Source organism: Dendrobates tinctorius, unplaced genomic scaffold (genome assembly GCF_039654945.1).
Source record: "Dendrobates tinctorius isolate UK_male_01 unplaced genomic scaffold, ASM3965494v1 ptg000184l, whole genome shotgun sequence".
Lineage (NCBI taxonomy): Eukaryota > Metazoa > Chordata > Amphibia > Anura > Dendrobatidae > Dendrobates > Dendrobates tinctorius.
This window is the reverse complement of record NW_027361851.1, coordinates 4,203,236-4,216,511: the sequence shown is the minus strand read 5'-3', so window position 1 is coordinate 4,216,511 and position 13,276 is coordinate 4,203,236. Positions and strand designations below refer to the sequence as shown.

The window sequence follows — 13,276 nt, the reverse complement described above, 5'->3', positions numbered from 1 at the left end:
GAACATGTGAACAGTGTCTAATATGAGCAGGATACAGACATGATTAAGAAAAGGCCATTCAAAAATTTTGAGGAGATTCACAAGGAGTGGACTGCTGCTTGAATCATTGCTACAAGAGCCACCACACACAGACATATCCAGGACATGGGCTACAAGTGTCGCATTCCTTGTGTCAAGCCACTCATGACCAATAGACAACACCAGAAGCATCTTACCTGGGCCAAGGAGAAAAAGAGCTGGACTGTTGCTCAGTGGTCCAAGGTGTTTTTTTCAGATGGATTTACTTTTTGAGTTTCATTTGGAAATCAAGGTCCCAGAGTCTGAGAGGAATAGTGGAGAGACAGACAATCCAAGTTGCTTGAGGTCTAGTGTGAAGTATCCACAATCAATGATGGTTTCCGGAGCCATGTCCTGTGCTGGTGTAGGTTCACTGTGTTTTATCAAGACCAAAGTCAGCGCAGCCGTCTACCAGGGAATTTTAAAGCACTTCATGCTTTCCTCTGCAGACAAACTTTTTGGAGATGGAAATTTCATTCTCCAGCAGGACTTGGCACCTGTCCACACTGCCGAAAGTACTAACACCTGGTTTAAAAACAGCAGAATTGTTGTGGTTGATTTGTCAGCAAACTCGCTTGACCTAAACCACAAAGAGAATCAACTTGGGGTCCATTTTCTCCTATGTTTGTGATCATCCACAACCTGTTCCCTCCCTATATCTTCCCTCACGTAATCTTCGATCCTTCCAAGACCTCCTACTCTCCTCCACACTTACTCATTCCTCACACAACCGCCTCCAAGATTTCTCCCGAATATCTCCTATCCTCTGGAATTCCATGCCTCAACACGTCTGATTATCCACCACCCTCGGATCCTTCAAACGGAACCTGAAAACCCATATTTTCAGGAAGGCTTGCAGCCTGCAATAACCATTCTGCCGCCTCACCACCACCCGAGCCGCCGCCTCAAAACCACCAGAGCTGCTGCACCCCCGACCTTCTGTCTCTTCCCCACTATCCCATAGAATGTAAGTCCGCAAGGACATGGTCCTCTCCCCTCTGTACCAGTCTGTCATTGTAAATTTGTTTACTGTTAACGATATGTATAACTTTGTATGTAACCCCCTTCTCATGTACAGCACCATGGAATTAATGGTGCTATATAAATAATAATCATGAAAAAAATTGCGACTAAAGCAATTTTGTGAGAAATGTTTTTAAATTTCACAGATAAACATCAATTTTTTTGACGCACCTGTGGGTTTAAGGTGTCTCACCACATGTCTAGATAAATTCCTTGAGGGGTGTAGTTTTTATTATGTGGTCACTTGTGGGGGGGTTCCCTGTTTATGCACATCAGGGACTCTCCAAACATGACATGACACTCGCAGACCATTCATCCAAAGTCTGCATTACAAAACGTCACTCCTTTCTTTCTAAACCCTGTGGTGCACCCAAACTAGTTTTTCCCCACATATGGTGTATCTGCGTACTCTGAAGAAATTGCACAACAAATTTTGGGGTCCATTTTATCCCTTGTGAAAATAATAAATATGAGCCAAAAGAACATTTTTGTGGGAAAAAATATGTTTTGTTATTTTCCCGGCTCTGTTAAAAACTGTGAAGCACCTTGGGGATCAATGTGCTTAACACACATTCAAATAAGTTACCTCAGGGATTTAGTTTCCAAAATGGTGTAATTTATGGGGGAATTTCCACTATTTAGGCACATTAGGGGCTCTGCAAACTTGACATGGCGTCCGCTAATTATTTATTCACAAAATTTGTCATTTAAATAATTATGGGGGGCATGGCTATGCTGTGGAGCTAGAAGGATGCATTCAGATAGAACTCAGATCCTGAGCAATATCCTGAGCTATATATACCTCAAGCGATATCTATCTGCAGGCAGCACACTTCCCTGGACCCCAGGAGGCCCCCGATATCTGGGGGGGTGCGTTACGTTGCTCCAGTGAGTCGAGCTTGGAGGAGACGTGGGGCCTGTGGGGGACGGCGGCCATCTTACACTGTGCGCTCTGACAGGAAGAAGGCACAGAGCTGTGGATCCCGGTCCCGGGAGAGCCGTTGGAGCTTCTGGAGTTATAGAAGAGGGAGGCGCGGTGGGAGCTCTGAAAAATGAGCCCCATGCTCCCTTATTGACAGCACAGCTGGCCCGTGGGCTCCCGCCATCTTAGGGGATCTCTAGTCCCTTACCGCTGCCCCCTGCAGGCCCTGTGAGGCACTAACTCATCCTGCTGTACAGGACCTGGGCAATAACTTCAAAGCTGCTGCAATAATTGACATTTCACCCTACTGCATTGCCAGGATATTTTTGCACTTCCCCATATTATATTATAGAGTTAAAACAAGTGCCTATATTCTTTTGTGGCAGTGCTTTTGCTTCTGGAAACGGGGGAAGGGGTCTTTATCTAATATATAATGCTGAATGTGTGTGTGTATGTATATGTGTATGTCCGGGATTGGCATCTGCACCGTCGCAGCTACAGCCACAAAATTTTGCACAGTCACACGTCTGGACCCTGAGAGCGTCATAGGCTATGTTGTGAGGCGAAATTTTAACCCCGCGTGTTCCAATTCACCAAACAATTTTGCCCCTATGTACATAATGGGGAAAAAGTGTATGTATGTACTGTATGTGTGTATGTCCGGGATTGGCATCTACACCGTCGCAGCTACAGCCACAAAATTTTGCACAGTCACACGTCTGGACCCCGAGAGCGTCATAAGCTATGTTGTGAGGCGAAATTTTAACCCCGTGCATTACAATTCACCAAACAATTTTGCCTATTATTTCTATGGTGTTATCGTCCTTCTGTAAAGCTGGAAATAACGCAATTTATTACTGTGCCAACACAGACCACCCTCTGACACAGACTGCAGAGGGAGCCCAGTATCACACAGGATAGGATTAGATACACAGCTCAGCAGTCAGTATGACACAAGATAGGATTAGATACACAGCTCGACAGTATCACACAGGATAGGATTAGATACACAGCTCAGCAGACAGTATCACACAGAATAGGATTAGATACACGGCTCAGCAGTCAGTATCACACAGGATAGGATTAGATACACAGCTCAGCAGTCAGTATCACACATGATAGGATTAGATACACGGCTGAGCAGTCAGTATCACACAGGATAGGGATAGATACACGGCTCAGCAGACGGTATCACACAGGATAGGATTAGATACACGGCTGAGCAGTCAGTAACACGATAGGATTAGATACATAGCTCAGCAGAAAGTATCATACAGGAGAGGATTAGGTACACAGATCAGCAGACATTATCACACAGGATCGGGTTAGATACACATGTTTTATCAAAAGGCTCTTGAATAAGTTGAAAATAAAATACTATCATTACTTGGGTAATCGTTTAATTTGTGTTGCAAATCTGTAGTGTTGAATATATGATGTGAAATGTTTTTATGTGCAATGTAATCATTATAATTTGTTATAACTAACCACAGTTGGTTACTATGCCCAGGCAACGCCGGGCTCTTCAGCTAGTAATTATATATATTCACTAAACTTGCCGTACTACGTTACTGTTAAAGGGAATCTGTCACCCCTTTTTTGAGATATCATATAATGATATCATTCAAATGTGTGTCACATAAGGATTCCCTTAGTACGTTTGCTTCCCCCTGACACCGCACCTTTCATGCATAAATACCTTTATTATATCGGTTCACATGTATGTAAACTGTCATGGTCCGGTCCAACGGGCGGGGCTTATTCACCTGCTCCCCCCCCCCCCCTGTCTTGCTCTATGCATTTCTTCTTGTGTATCTGGAAACCAGATAACTCGCTAGCAACCTCAACTGAGGATTTACTCCACTGCTTCTATGACTATTATAAAACATTATATACCTCAAGGACCGTACATGATGTTCTAGAGTGTTAGAATTATTTAGAATAGACATAGAATTCCCCACATTAGACTCTACTCAGCAGGCTCTTTTGGACGCTGAATTTACTATAGAAGAAATAGAGGATGCTATGATGGATATGGCCTCCGGTGAAGCCTCCTGGACTGGATGGGTTCCCTATTGAGCTGTACAGAAAATATAGTGATATATTAGTACCAATTCTTTTAAAGGTGCTTCAAGGGATTTTTTGGGGTGGGGAATATATGCCTGAATTCTTTTATGAGGCTAATATCATTATACTTAAGAAAAAGGGGAAGGACCCCCTTGAGTGTGGATCGTACCAACCCAGATCACTGGTAAACCTAGATGATAAAATTTTTACTAAGGTCCTGGCCAACAGGCTGAACTTGGTAATACAGGACCTTATACACCCTGACCAGACTGGCTTTATGCCTGGTAAGAGCACTTCTATCAATATCAGACGGGTTCAGAAGGTGGTTCAATACAGTTCTCTGATACCAGACAATAATTGGGCTTTGGCGTTGTTGGACGTGGTTAAGGCCTTTGATTCTCTTGAATGGCCCCTTTTACTTGCATGTCTATGGAAGTACGGTTTAGGTGATAAATTTCAGAGGTGGATCAGTGCAATATATGCAAAACCCAATGCTCGTATAATTATAAATAATTCTGTGTCGGTTCCCTTTTCTCTGTCTAGAGGGACGCGACAGGGGTACCCCATTTCCCTAGCCCTTTTTGCCCTTGCGATTGAGGCGTTAGCAATACGTGTAAGGTCTTCTCCAAGTATTAAGGGTATTAACATAGCAAGTCATCTAGATACTATCGGCTGATATGCCGATGATATGGTGATATTCATGGATAACACATAGGAGACGCTACCATATGTAATCACTACCGTTGATAAATTCAGTAAACATTCAGGATTATATATTAACTGGTAAAAATCCGCCTTGTTGCCTCTTTCTTGCAACTCGGGGACCCATCTCGGCGCCTTATCTTCGTTGCCTATAGTGTCCCATTTCAAATATTTAGGAATTAATATACCGAAAAATAGTGAACTTGATTTAAAACTCAACATCCTTCCACTATTTGATTTAGTTAAGCTTAAATTTGCATCTTGGGGTAAACTTCTGTTGTCTGTCGCTAGCCGTATAAATTCAATCAAGATGAATTTACTTCCTAAGTTTAGTTATTCCCTTCAACATAGCTCGGTGCTGATCCCTAAGTCCTTCTTCACGAATTTAAATTCTCCTAATTACGACTTTTATATGGGGGAAAACCAGAGCCAAGCTTAAATTTTCTATTCTTTGGAATGCACTACCCAGGTTAATACGATTAATCCCCAATCCCCACAGTTTTAATCGTGCCCTAAAAACGCTTTTGTTCAGACTGACCTACCACCTCAACGCATTAACCTAACTATCCCTGTTGGCCCATTCAAAAATTTTTACCATAATCTGGTACATCGTATTATGTTCTCACCCGCTTTATGCATTTAATAGCCCTCTGTGTCTGTACTGTTACATACTTTTGCTGTTAACTGGTTCATGCAGCATTGCATGAGAACCCGATTCGTACACTATGGCTGGTCTGAACAATGAAAGCAATTGTTACCACCCACCTTTTGTCTCTCTTTTTTTCCTCATAGATTGTAAGCTTGCGAGCAGGGCCCTCATTCCTCTTGGTATCTACTTTGATCTGTGTTTGTTGTTATGCTGTAATGTCTATTGTCTGTACAAGTTCCCTCTATAATGTAAAGTGCTGTGGAATATGTTGGCGCTATAGAAATAAAATTATTATTTCTAGCTGAAGAGCCCGGCGTTACCTGGGCGTAGTAACCAACTGTGGTTAGTTATAACAAATTATAATGATTATATTGCACATAAAAACCGTGCATCTAATCCTATCCTGTGTGATAATGACTGCTGAGCCGTGTATCTAATCCTCTCCTGTGTGATACTGCTGAGCCATGTATCTAATCCTATCCTGTGTGATACTGGGCTCCCCCTGCAGTCTGTGTCGGAGGGTGGTCTGTGTTGGCACAGTAATAAATTGTGTTATTTCCAGTTTTACAGAAGGACGATAACACCATAGAAATGATAATAATAGGCCTCAGTTACTACAACTGTCTACAAAGAAAACTTGCTGATAGCAACCAATCACAGCTCATTTTTCGTCTTTTAAACCGCTCTGGGACAGCGTGGCGACTTTTGTGTTTCGACTTTTATGTGGCAAGGTTGGTGTATGTGTGGTGAAATGTGTGCTGAGGGTGGTATATGTGTTGAAGCACGTGGTAGTGTGCGGCTCATTTTGTGTGTGGGTTCATATCCCCGTGTGTGGTGAGTATCCCATGTCAGGGCCCCACCTTAGCAACTGTATGGTATATACTCTTTGGTGCCATCGCTCTCATTCTTTAAGTCCCCCTTGTTCACATCTGGCAGCTGTCAATTTGCCTCCAACACTTTTCCTTCCACCTTTTCCCCATTATGTAGATAGGGGCAAAATTGTTTGGTGAATTGGAACACACGGGGTTAAAATTTCACCTTAAAACATAGCCTATGACGCTCTCGGGGTCCAGACGTGTGACTTTGCAAAATTTTGTGGTTGTAGCTACGACAGTGCAGATGCCAATACATACATACATACACTTTTTCCCCATTATGTAGATAGGGGCAAAATTGTTTGGTGAATTGGAGCGCGAGGGGTTAAAATTATGCCTCACAACATAGCCTATGATGCTCTTGGGGTCCAGACATGTGACTGTGCCAAATTTTGTGGCTGTAGCCGCGACGATGCGGATGCCAATCCCGGACATACATACATACATACAAACCCACATTGAGCTTTATCTATAATAATAAATGCCCTAAGCAACTTCCGGTTGTAACAACTTCCGTCCAGTTGTAACCGGTGACGTCACCGCACACCTCTTTCCATGTTAACCCTCAACACACACACTCCACTCACCTTTCACCATCTCCACTCACGTCCACTCACTCTTTCACTCCACATACGACCCCTTCTCTCACTCCGTCTCTCATACTCACGCCGTCATCGCCGCTGATCCACGATCCCCGACATCATCTTCTGTCGGCGCCATCCTGGATCCAGACGTCCTCCACGCCGGCGACATGTTCTTGCGGCGACGCCATTTTTGATCGGCGAAATCCCGCGATAGTCAAGATGGCGTCGCCGCAAGAACATGTCGCCGGCGAGGACGACGTTGGGATCCAAAATGGCGTCGGCGAAAACTCGCGAGATTTCGCCGACGCCATTTTGGATCCCGACGTCGTCCACGCCGGCGACATGTTCTTGCGGCGACGCCATTTTGGATCGGCGAAATCCCGCGATAGTCAAGATGGCGTCGCCGCAAGAACATGTCGCCGGCGAGGACGACATCGGGATCCAAAATGGCGTCGGCGAAAACTCGCGAGATTTCGCCGACACCATTTTGGATCCCGACGTCGTCCACGCCGGCGACATGTTCTTCCGGCGACGCCATCTTGACTATCGCGGGATTTCACGATACTCAAGATGGCGTCGCCGCAAGAACATGTCGCTGGCGTGGACAACGTCTGGATCCAGGATGGCGCCGGCGGAAGAAGATGTCGGGGATCGTGGAGCAGCGGCGATGACGGCGTGAGTATGAGAGACGGGAGTGAGAGAAGGGGTCGTATGTGGAGTGAGTGAGTGGAGATGGTGAGAGGAGTGTGTGTTGAGGAGTGTGTGTGTTAAGGGTTAACATGGCAAGAGGTGTGATGCTATGGCATCCTCCCGATGCGATAGCATCAGGCCATAATCTAGTATATTAGATTTATCTACCTTACAAAGGCCCAAGCAGATGGGTGGGGCAGCACTGCCGGATTTCTATTTATACTATCTGGCCGGGAAGATTAAGGCTCTTGAGTAGATGGATGCCTGATAGTCACTTATCTAACCCTGAAAGTCATTTGGTCCATGCTGCAGGAGTTGACCGTCTGTTGGGTTTTCTAGAAGTGGATAAACTTAGTGTCCCTTGGTTTTTACCTTTACTTCTATTAGCGAGGTCATTCTGGAGACATATTAATAGGGTAGTCTGCTTTGGGGATATTATAGCTGAAATACCACTGTGGGAGAACAGTTATTTTCCGGCATTGTTAAACCACCTGTCCTCTGAATTCTGAATTTTGCATGAGGTTTCCTCAGTCAGGGACTTATATGACCGGGGTGTCCTAATGTCCTTCGAACAAATTCAATCTAAACACAATATTCCGAAGTCTCAATTTTTCCGCTACCTTCAGCTTAGATCAGCTTTTCAGTCACAATGGGTGGGTCACTAAGGATAGGCCCTGAGCTATCTCGTCCTTCCCTTTAATAGGTATACTTAATTCACAAGGACCCCAGGGTCTAATCTCTGCCCTATATACACGTATGCTATATGTGGGAACAGGCTGTGCAATAGTGGCAATCAGGAGGAGGTGGGTGGGTCTTATTCCTGATGCTCAAGATGAGGATTGGAGGAGGTTCTTGAATCTCCAATTAATTATCTCCACCAATCAACAATAGAATGACGCAATTATATATAATACACCAATCGTATTTAACTCCTTCGCAACTCTTCAAAATGGGTCGATTTCAATCTTCGGAATGCTTGAGATGTCATTCTTTGGAAGCAGACTTTGTTCATATGATATGGAGTTGCCCCTTTATCCTTTCATACTGGAGTGAGGTAACATCGCTGTTGACATCCTTAGTACAGGCCCCGGTCCCCCTTAACCCACTAGTCTGTTCAGGGTGATGGATGAGGAGATGTGGGGACGGACGCTATGTTATGATGTTCTTATGTGAGACTCTCTTTCTAGCTAGAAAAGTGTTACCACTACGTTGCATGGGTGGGGTACATAACCTCTCTTAGAACCTGGATTGAATTGGTAAATACAGTTATACCACACGAGCCAACACTATATCAGAACAGGGGTTGCTTGGGGAAATTTGTCAGTATTTGGGACAGGTGGAACTCTTCTCATCTTACTATACTGACGTGTAGTGGTCCAGTACCACCGTGATATCATGATAAAATACACTGAATCACTCTATGGCATCACATGGTTCCTAACGTTACATTATACAACTATGCTTGGCAGTGTGTTAGTAGTAGTTTGATTAGGCATGTAGTGTTGTTTAGGGTGTATGTTGCCGGATGGTTATAAGGTTAAATAATGTTCTAATCACTTGATACTTGGTTTATTGTCCATACAGCAATACATGAACCTATGTAACTTAAATTATGTTGATAATCTACTGTTCCACTATAATTGTTTGGATAAAAGCATGTGTATTCATCTGGCTATATGTATATATGTTTTGTGGTTCATAAATGAATTTAAAAAAAAAAAAATCAATTATGTAACACTTCTCAATAAACTCAAATTCTTTGTTACCAATGATGTATCACATTCCAGTAACAACAAGAAGCATGTGATAGTTTAATAATATTATTCTTTATTAAACATCAGTTGCTAAAAATGATATACACAGAATAAGATGCTATTTAAATGAGGGAACAATAACCATGGTTGTGCTGATCAAAGGTAAATATTTATGCCACCAGGTATACACAATACAAACAGTAATATTTGAATAATTTATGCTGCACAATAGTGTGCATTGCATTGCGACTCCTTCCCCTACCTGAGTGCAAAATGTATTTACAATCAACAGGTCAGTGTTAATGTTTATGAAGCCTGATAAGTTAGTGCCTGCAGTGCTTTAGATAATGCTTGAACATATAAATCGCCACCAGGACTTGGTTTAAATATAAATACCATACCTGTCACCGAATGAGCTGCCTCGGCACAACAATGGAGTCCCTCTGCCCCTACGTGCTTTTCGCTTCTTCGGGAGGCTAATTATTGCAGCAAATTTTGCTTTCAAAATACCCACTTTTGGGTATTTTCTCTTATTTATTAACTATGTTGTGTGACGTTAACGGTCTGATTTAAGAGCATAAAAATTAAAAGTTTGAAAATTGCAAAATTTTTGCCAAATTTCTTTTTTTTTTTTCCCCCCAAATAAACACACGTCATATCGAACAAATTTTTACCACTAGCATGAAGTAAAATATGCTGAAAAAATATTCTTAGAATAAGTGAGATCCGTCTAAGCATTCCAGAGTTATTACCACATAAAGTGACACGGGTCAAAATTGTAAAAATTGGTCTGGTCATGAAGGTGAAAACAGACGGGGTGAAGGGGTTAATGATAAAATTAGGAACAAAATACCAAATTTCAGAAAGACATATTTTTACTCTAACCACAGAAAGATCAATTTAGTGACCAATGCTTGATAAATCCCATGTTGCTCTCCACAAAACATGAACCCGAACTGTTGCAATAATCACTAATTACAATTAAATTTGGCTTTCCTATTGTCTAGACCGTTTTAAAGTTACTGCACCTTTAGCGTTTCCTTTTGTTTTTTCCTTTTCTATGTTGTCGTCACTCATCCTTTCCTTCCCACAGGTACCAGCAAACAGGTGTTCGGTGGCTATGGGAACTACATTGTCAACAGGCAGGAGGCATTTTGGGAGATGAAATGGGATTGGGCAAAACCATTGAGATAATTGTCTTCCTGGCAGGCCTGAGCTACAGCCGGATAAGGACACGAGGCTCCAATTACAGGCAAGTGGCTGCCCGGTAGACTGTTAGTCTGAGCCATCCATGAATTTTTCATCAGAATTATTACAGAGGGTGGGCCTGCTGAATTATTCATTTCATTTCAATTAGATGGCTGCTTTAATTTGCTTACTGTGGAGGGGGCTGCTTTAAAGTCCGTTCATGACAGGGAGGGGAAATGCAGGGCACAGGAAATTAAAGAGCTTACACCAGTAATGAATTCTTGCCCAGCGCATCTGTGTCTTCCCACAGATAACAGCAATGTAAAATTTCATGGACACAACTCTACAAAGAGAAAGTATGCACTGAATAATATATGCATGGCTCTGTACATACCAGAAATATTCTCACCCTTCTTTTCTCTTAGCCTTTTTGTGTTCTTTTGAGCTTACCATCCTCATTTGTAACAAATATGATTGTGAAGTACACTGAGGTCTCCACTGTGAGCTATGCTGGTGCTCAGGGCTTACAACTATTGCTTTTTGAGTGCTGGGGTTATATTTGACCAAGGGCAACATATGTGTGTATCTTTCATCGGCTGGTGTTTTCCAGAGTCTTCTCCCACACTGAGGCCCACTGGAGACACTGCTTGTTTACCATGCCTGTGAAATGCTGCAGAATACACTGTGTGTATCATTATTAGGCAATTTGTAGATTTGATAATTTATTTTTATTAATGAATATATTCAGAACTGTCAATCAATCTGAAAAATGAAAGAGGTGGTTCACTACTAGGACAGCCCTTTCTCATTCCTCATGTTTGGCCTAGTTAAAATAAACACACTTATACTCTCCTGTACCAGCTCCATTCCAATGGTGTCCTCACTCACGTTCTAGTCGCTCACATGAGGTTGTACCGTCACATGAGCCCTGCGCCCAATCAACTCCGGCTTCACTGGCCCCACCTTCGGATATTTTGAACTTCAACAGGAAGCCAGGGCTGCCGCTGCTTTCTGACTCACTCTTGATGCCCGAAGGTGGAGACAGTGACGCCAGTGCTAATTGGGCATAGGGCTCACATGTCATAACTGCACATGTAAAACCTGAATATTCAAGAAAGTAAAAGTGAGAATATTTGTGTATAGATTTATTATGTAACTAAAGGAAAAATGTAAATTTTCCATCTCAATAGTGAGAATGTCGTAATCAAACTACCATATATATTCGTGTATAAGCCGACCCCCTAAATTTGCCACAAAAAACTGGGAAAACTTATTGACTCGCGTATAAGTCTAGTGTGGAAAATGCAGCAGCTACTGGTAAATTTCAAAAATAAAAATAGATACCAATAAAAGTAAAATTAATTGAGACATCAGTAGCTTAAATGTTTTTGAATATCCATATTAAATCAGGAGCCCCATATAATGCTCCATACAGTTCATGATGGCCCCATAAGCTGCTCCATACAAAATACACCCCATATAATGCTGCACATAGGTTAATAATGGCCCCATTAGATGCTCCATAGAATAATATGCCCCATATGCTGCCCATAAAGGTTATGGCTCCATAAGATGCTCCATAGAATGATATGCCCCATATGCTGCCCCATAAAGGTTATGGCCCCATAAGATATTCCATAGATTATGCCTCATATGCTACCCCATAAGATGCTCCATAGATTATGCCCCATATGCTCCCATATAAAATGTTCCATAGATTATGACCCATATGCTGCCCCATAAGATGCTCCATAGATTATGCCCCGATAAAATGCTCCATAGATTATGCCCCCATAAGATGCTCCAGAGATTATGCCCCCATAAGATGCTCCATAGATTATGCCCCCATATGCTGCTCTATAGATTAAGCCCCCATATGCTGCCCCATAAAATTCACCATAGTTTATGCTCCCATATGCTTCATAATTATGCTCCCATATGCTGCTTCATAATTATGCTCCCATATGCTGCTCCATAGATTATGCTCCCATATGCTGCTCCATAGATTATGCCCCCAAATGCTGCCCCATAAAATTCACCATAGTTTATGCTCCAATATGCTGCTTCATAATTATGCTCCTATATGCTGCTTCATGATTATGCTCCTATATGCTGCTCCATAGATTATGCTCCCATATGCTGCTCCATAGATTATGCTCCCATATGCTGCTCCATAGATTATGCTCCCATATGCTGCTCCATAGATTATGCTCCCATAAGATGCTCCATAGATTATGCCCCCATAAGATGCTCCATAAGGTGCTCCATAGATTATGCCCCATAAAATGCCTCATAGTTTATGCCCCCATATGCTGCTCCATAAGATGCTCTATAGATTAAGCCCCCCATATGCTGCCCCATAAAATTCACCATAGTTTATGCTCCCATATGCTGCTTCATAATTATGCTCCCATATGCTGCCCCATAGATTATGCCCCCCAAATGCTGCCCCATAAAATTCTCCATGTTTATGCCCCCGTATGCTGCTCCATAATTATGCCCCCATATGCTGCTCCATAATTATGCCCCCATATGCTGCTCCATAATTATGCCCCATAAGATGCTCCATAGAATATGCCCCCATATGCTGCTCCATAGATTATGCCCCCATATGCTCCATACAAAATACACCCCATATAATGCTGCGCCAAGGTTAATAATGGCCCCATAAAATATGCCCCATATGCTGATCCATAAAGGTTATGGCCCCATAAGATGCTCCATAGATTATGCCCCCATAAGATGCTCCATAAGGTGCTCCATAG

At 42.7% G+C, this 13,276-nt stretch overlaps 1 protein-coding gene across 3 annotated transcripts in view; it reads left to right on the top strand.

Moving 5' to 3' along the window:
* ERCC6 (ERCC excision repair 6, chromatin remodeling factor) overlaps positions 1-13,276 on the top strand; it is a 258,882-nt gene that overhangs the window by 158,857 nt on the left and 86,749 nt on the right. For all 3 annotated transcript variants that reach the window (XM_073552075.1, XM_073552073.1, XM_073552074.1), the window contains exon 7: positions 10,417-10,575. In XM_073552075.1, the coding sequence (XP_073408176.1) occupies positions 10,417-10,575 (159 nt within the window). The remainder of the gene's footprint in view (positions 1-10,416; positions 10,576-13,276) is intronic.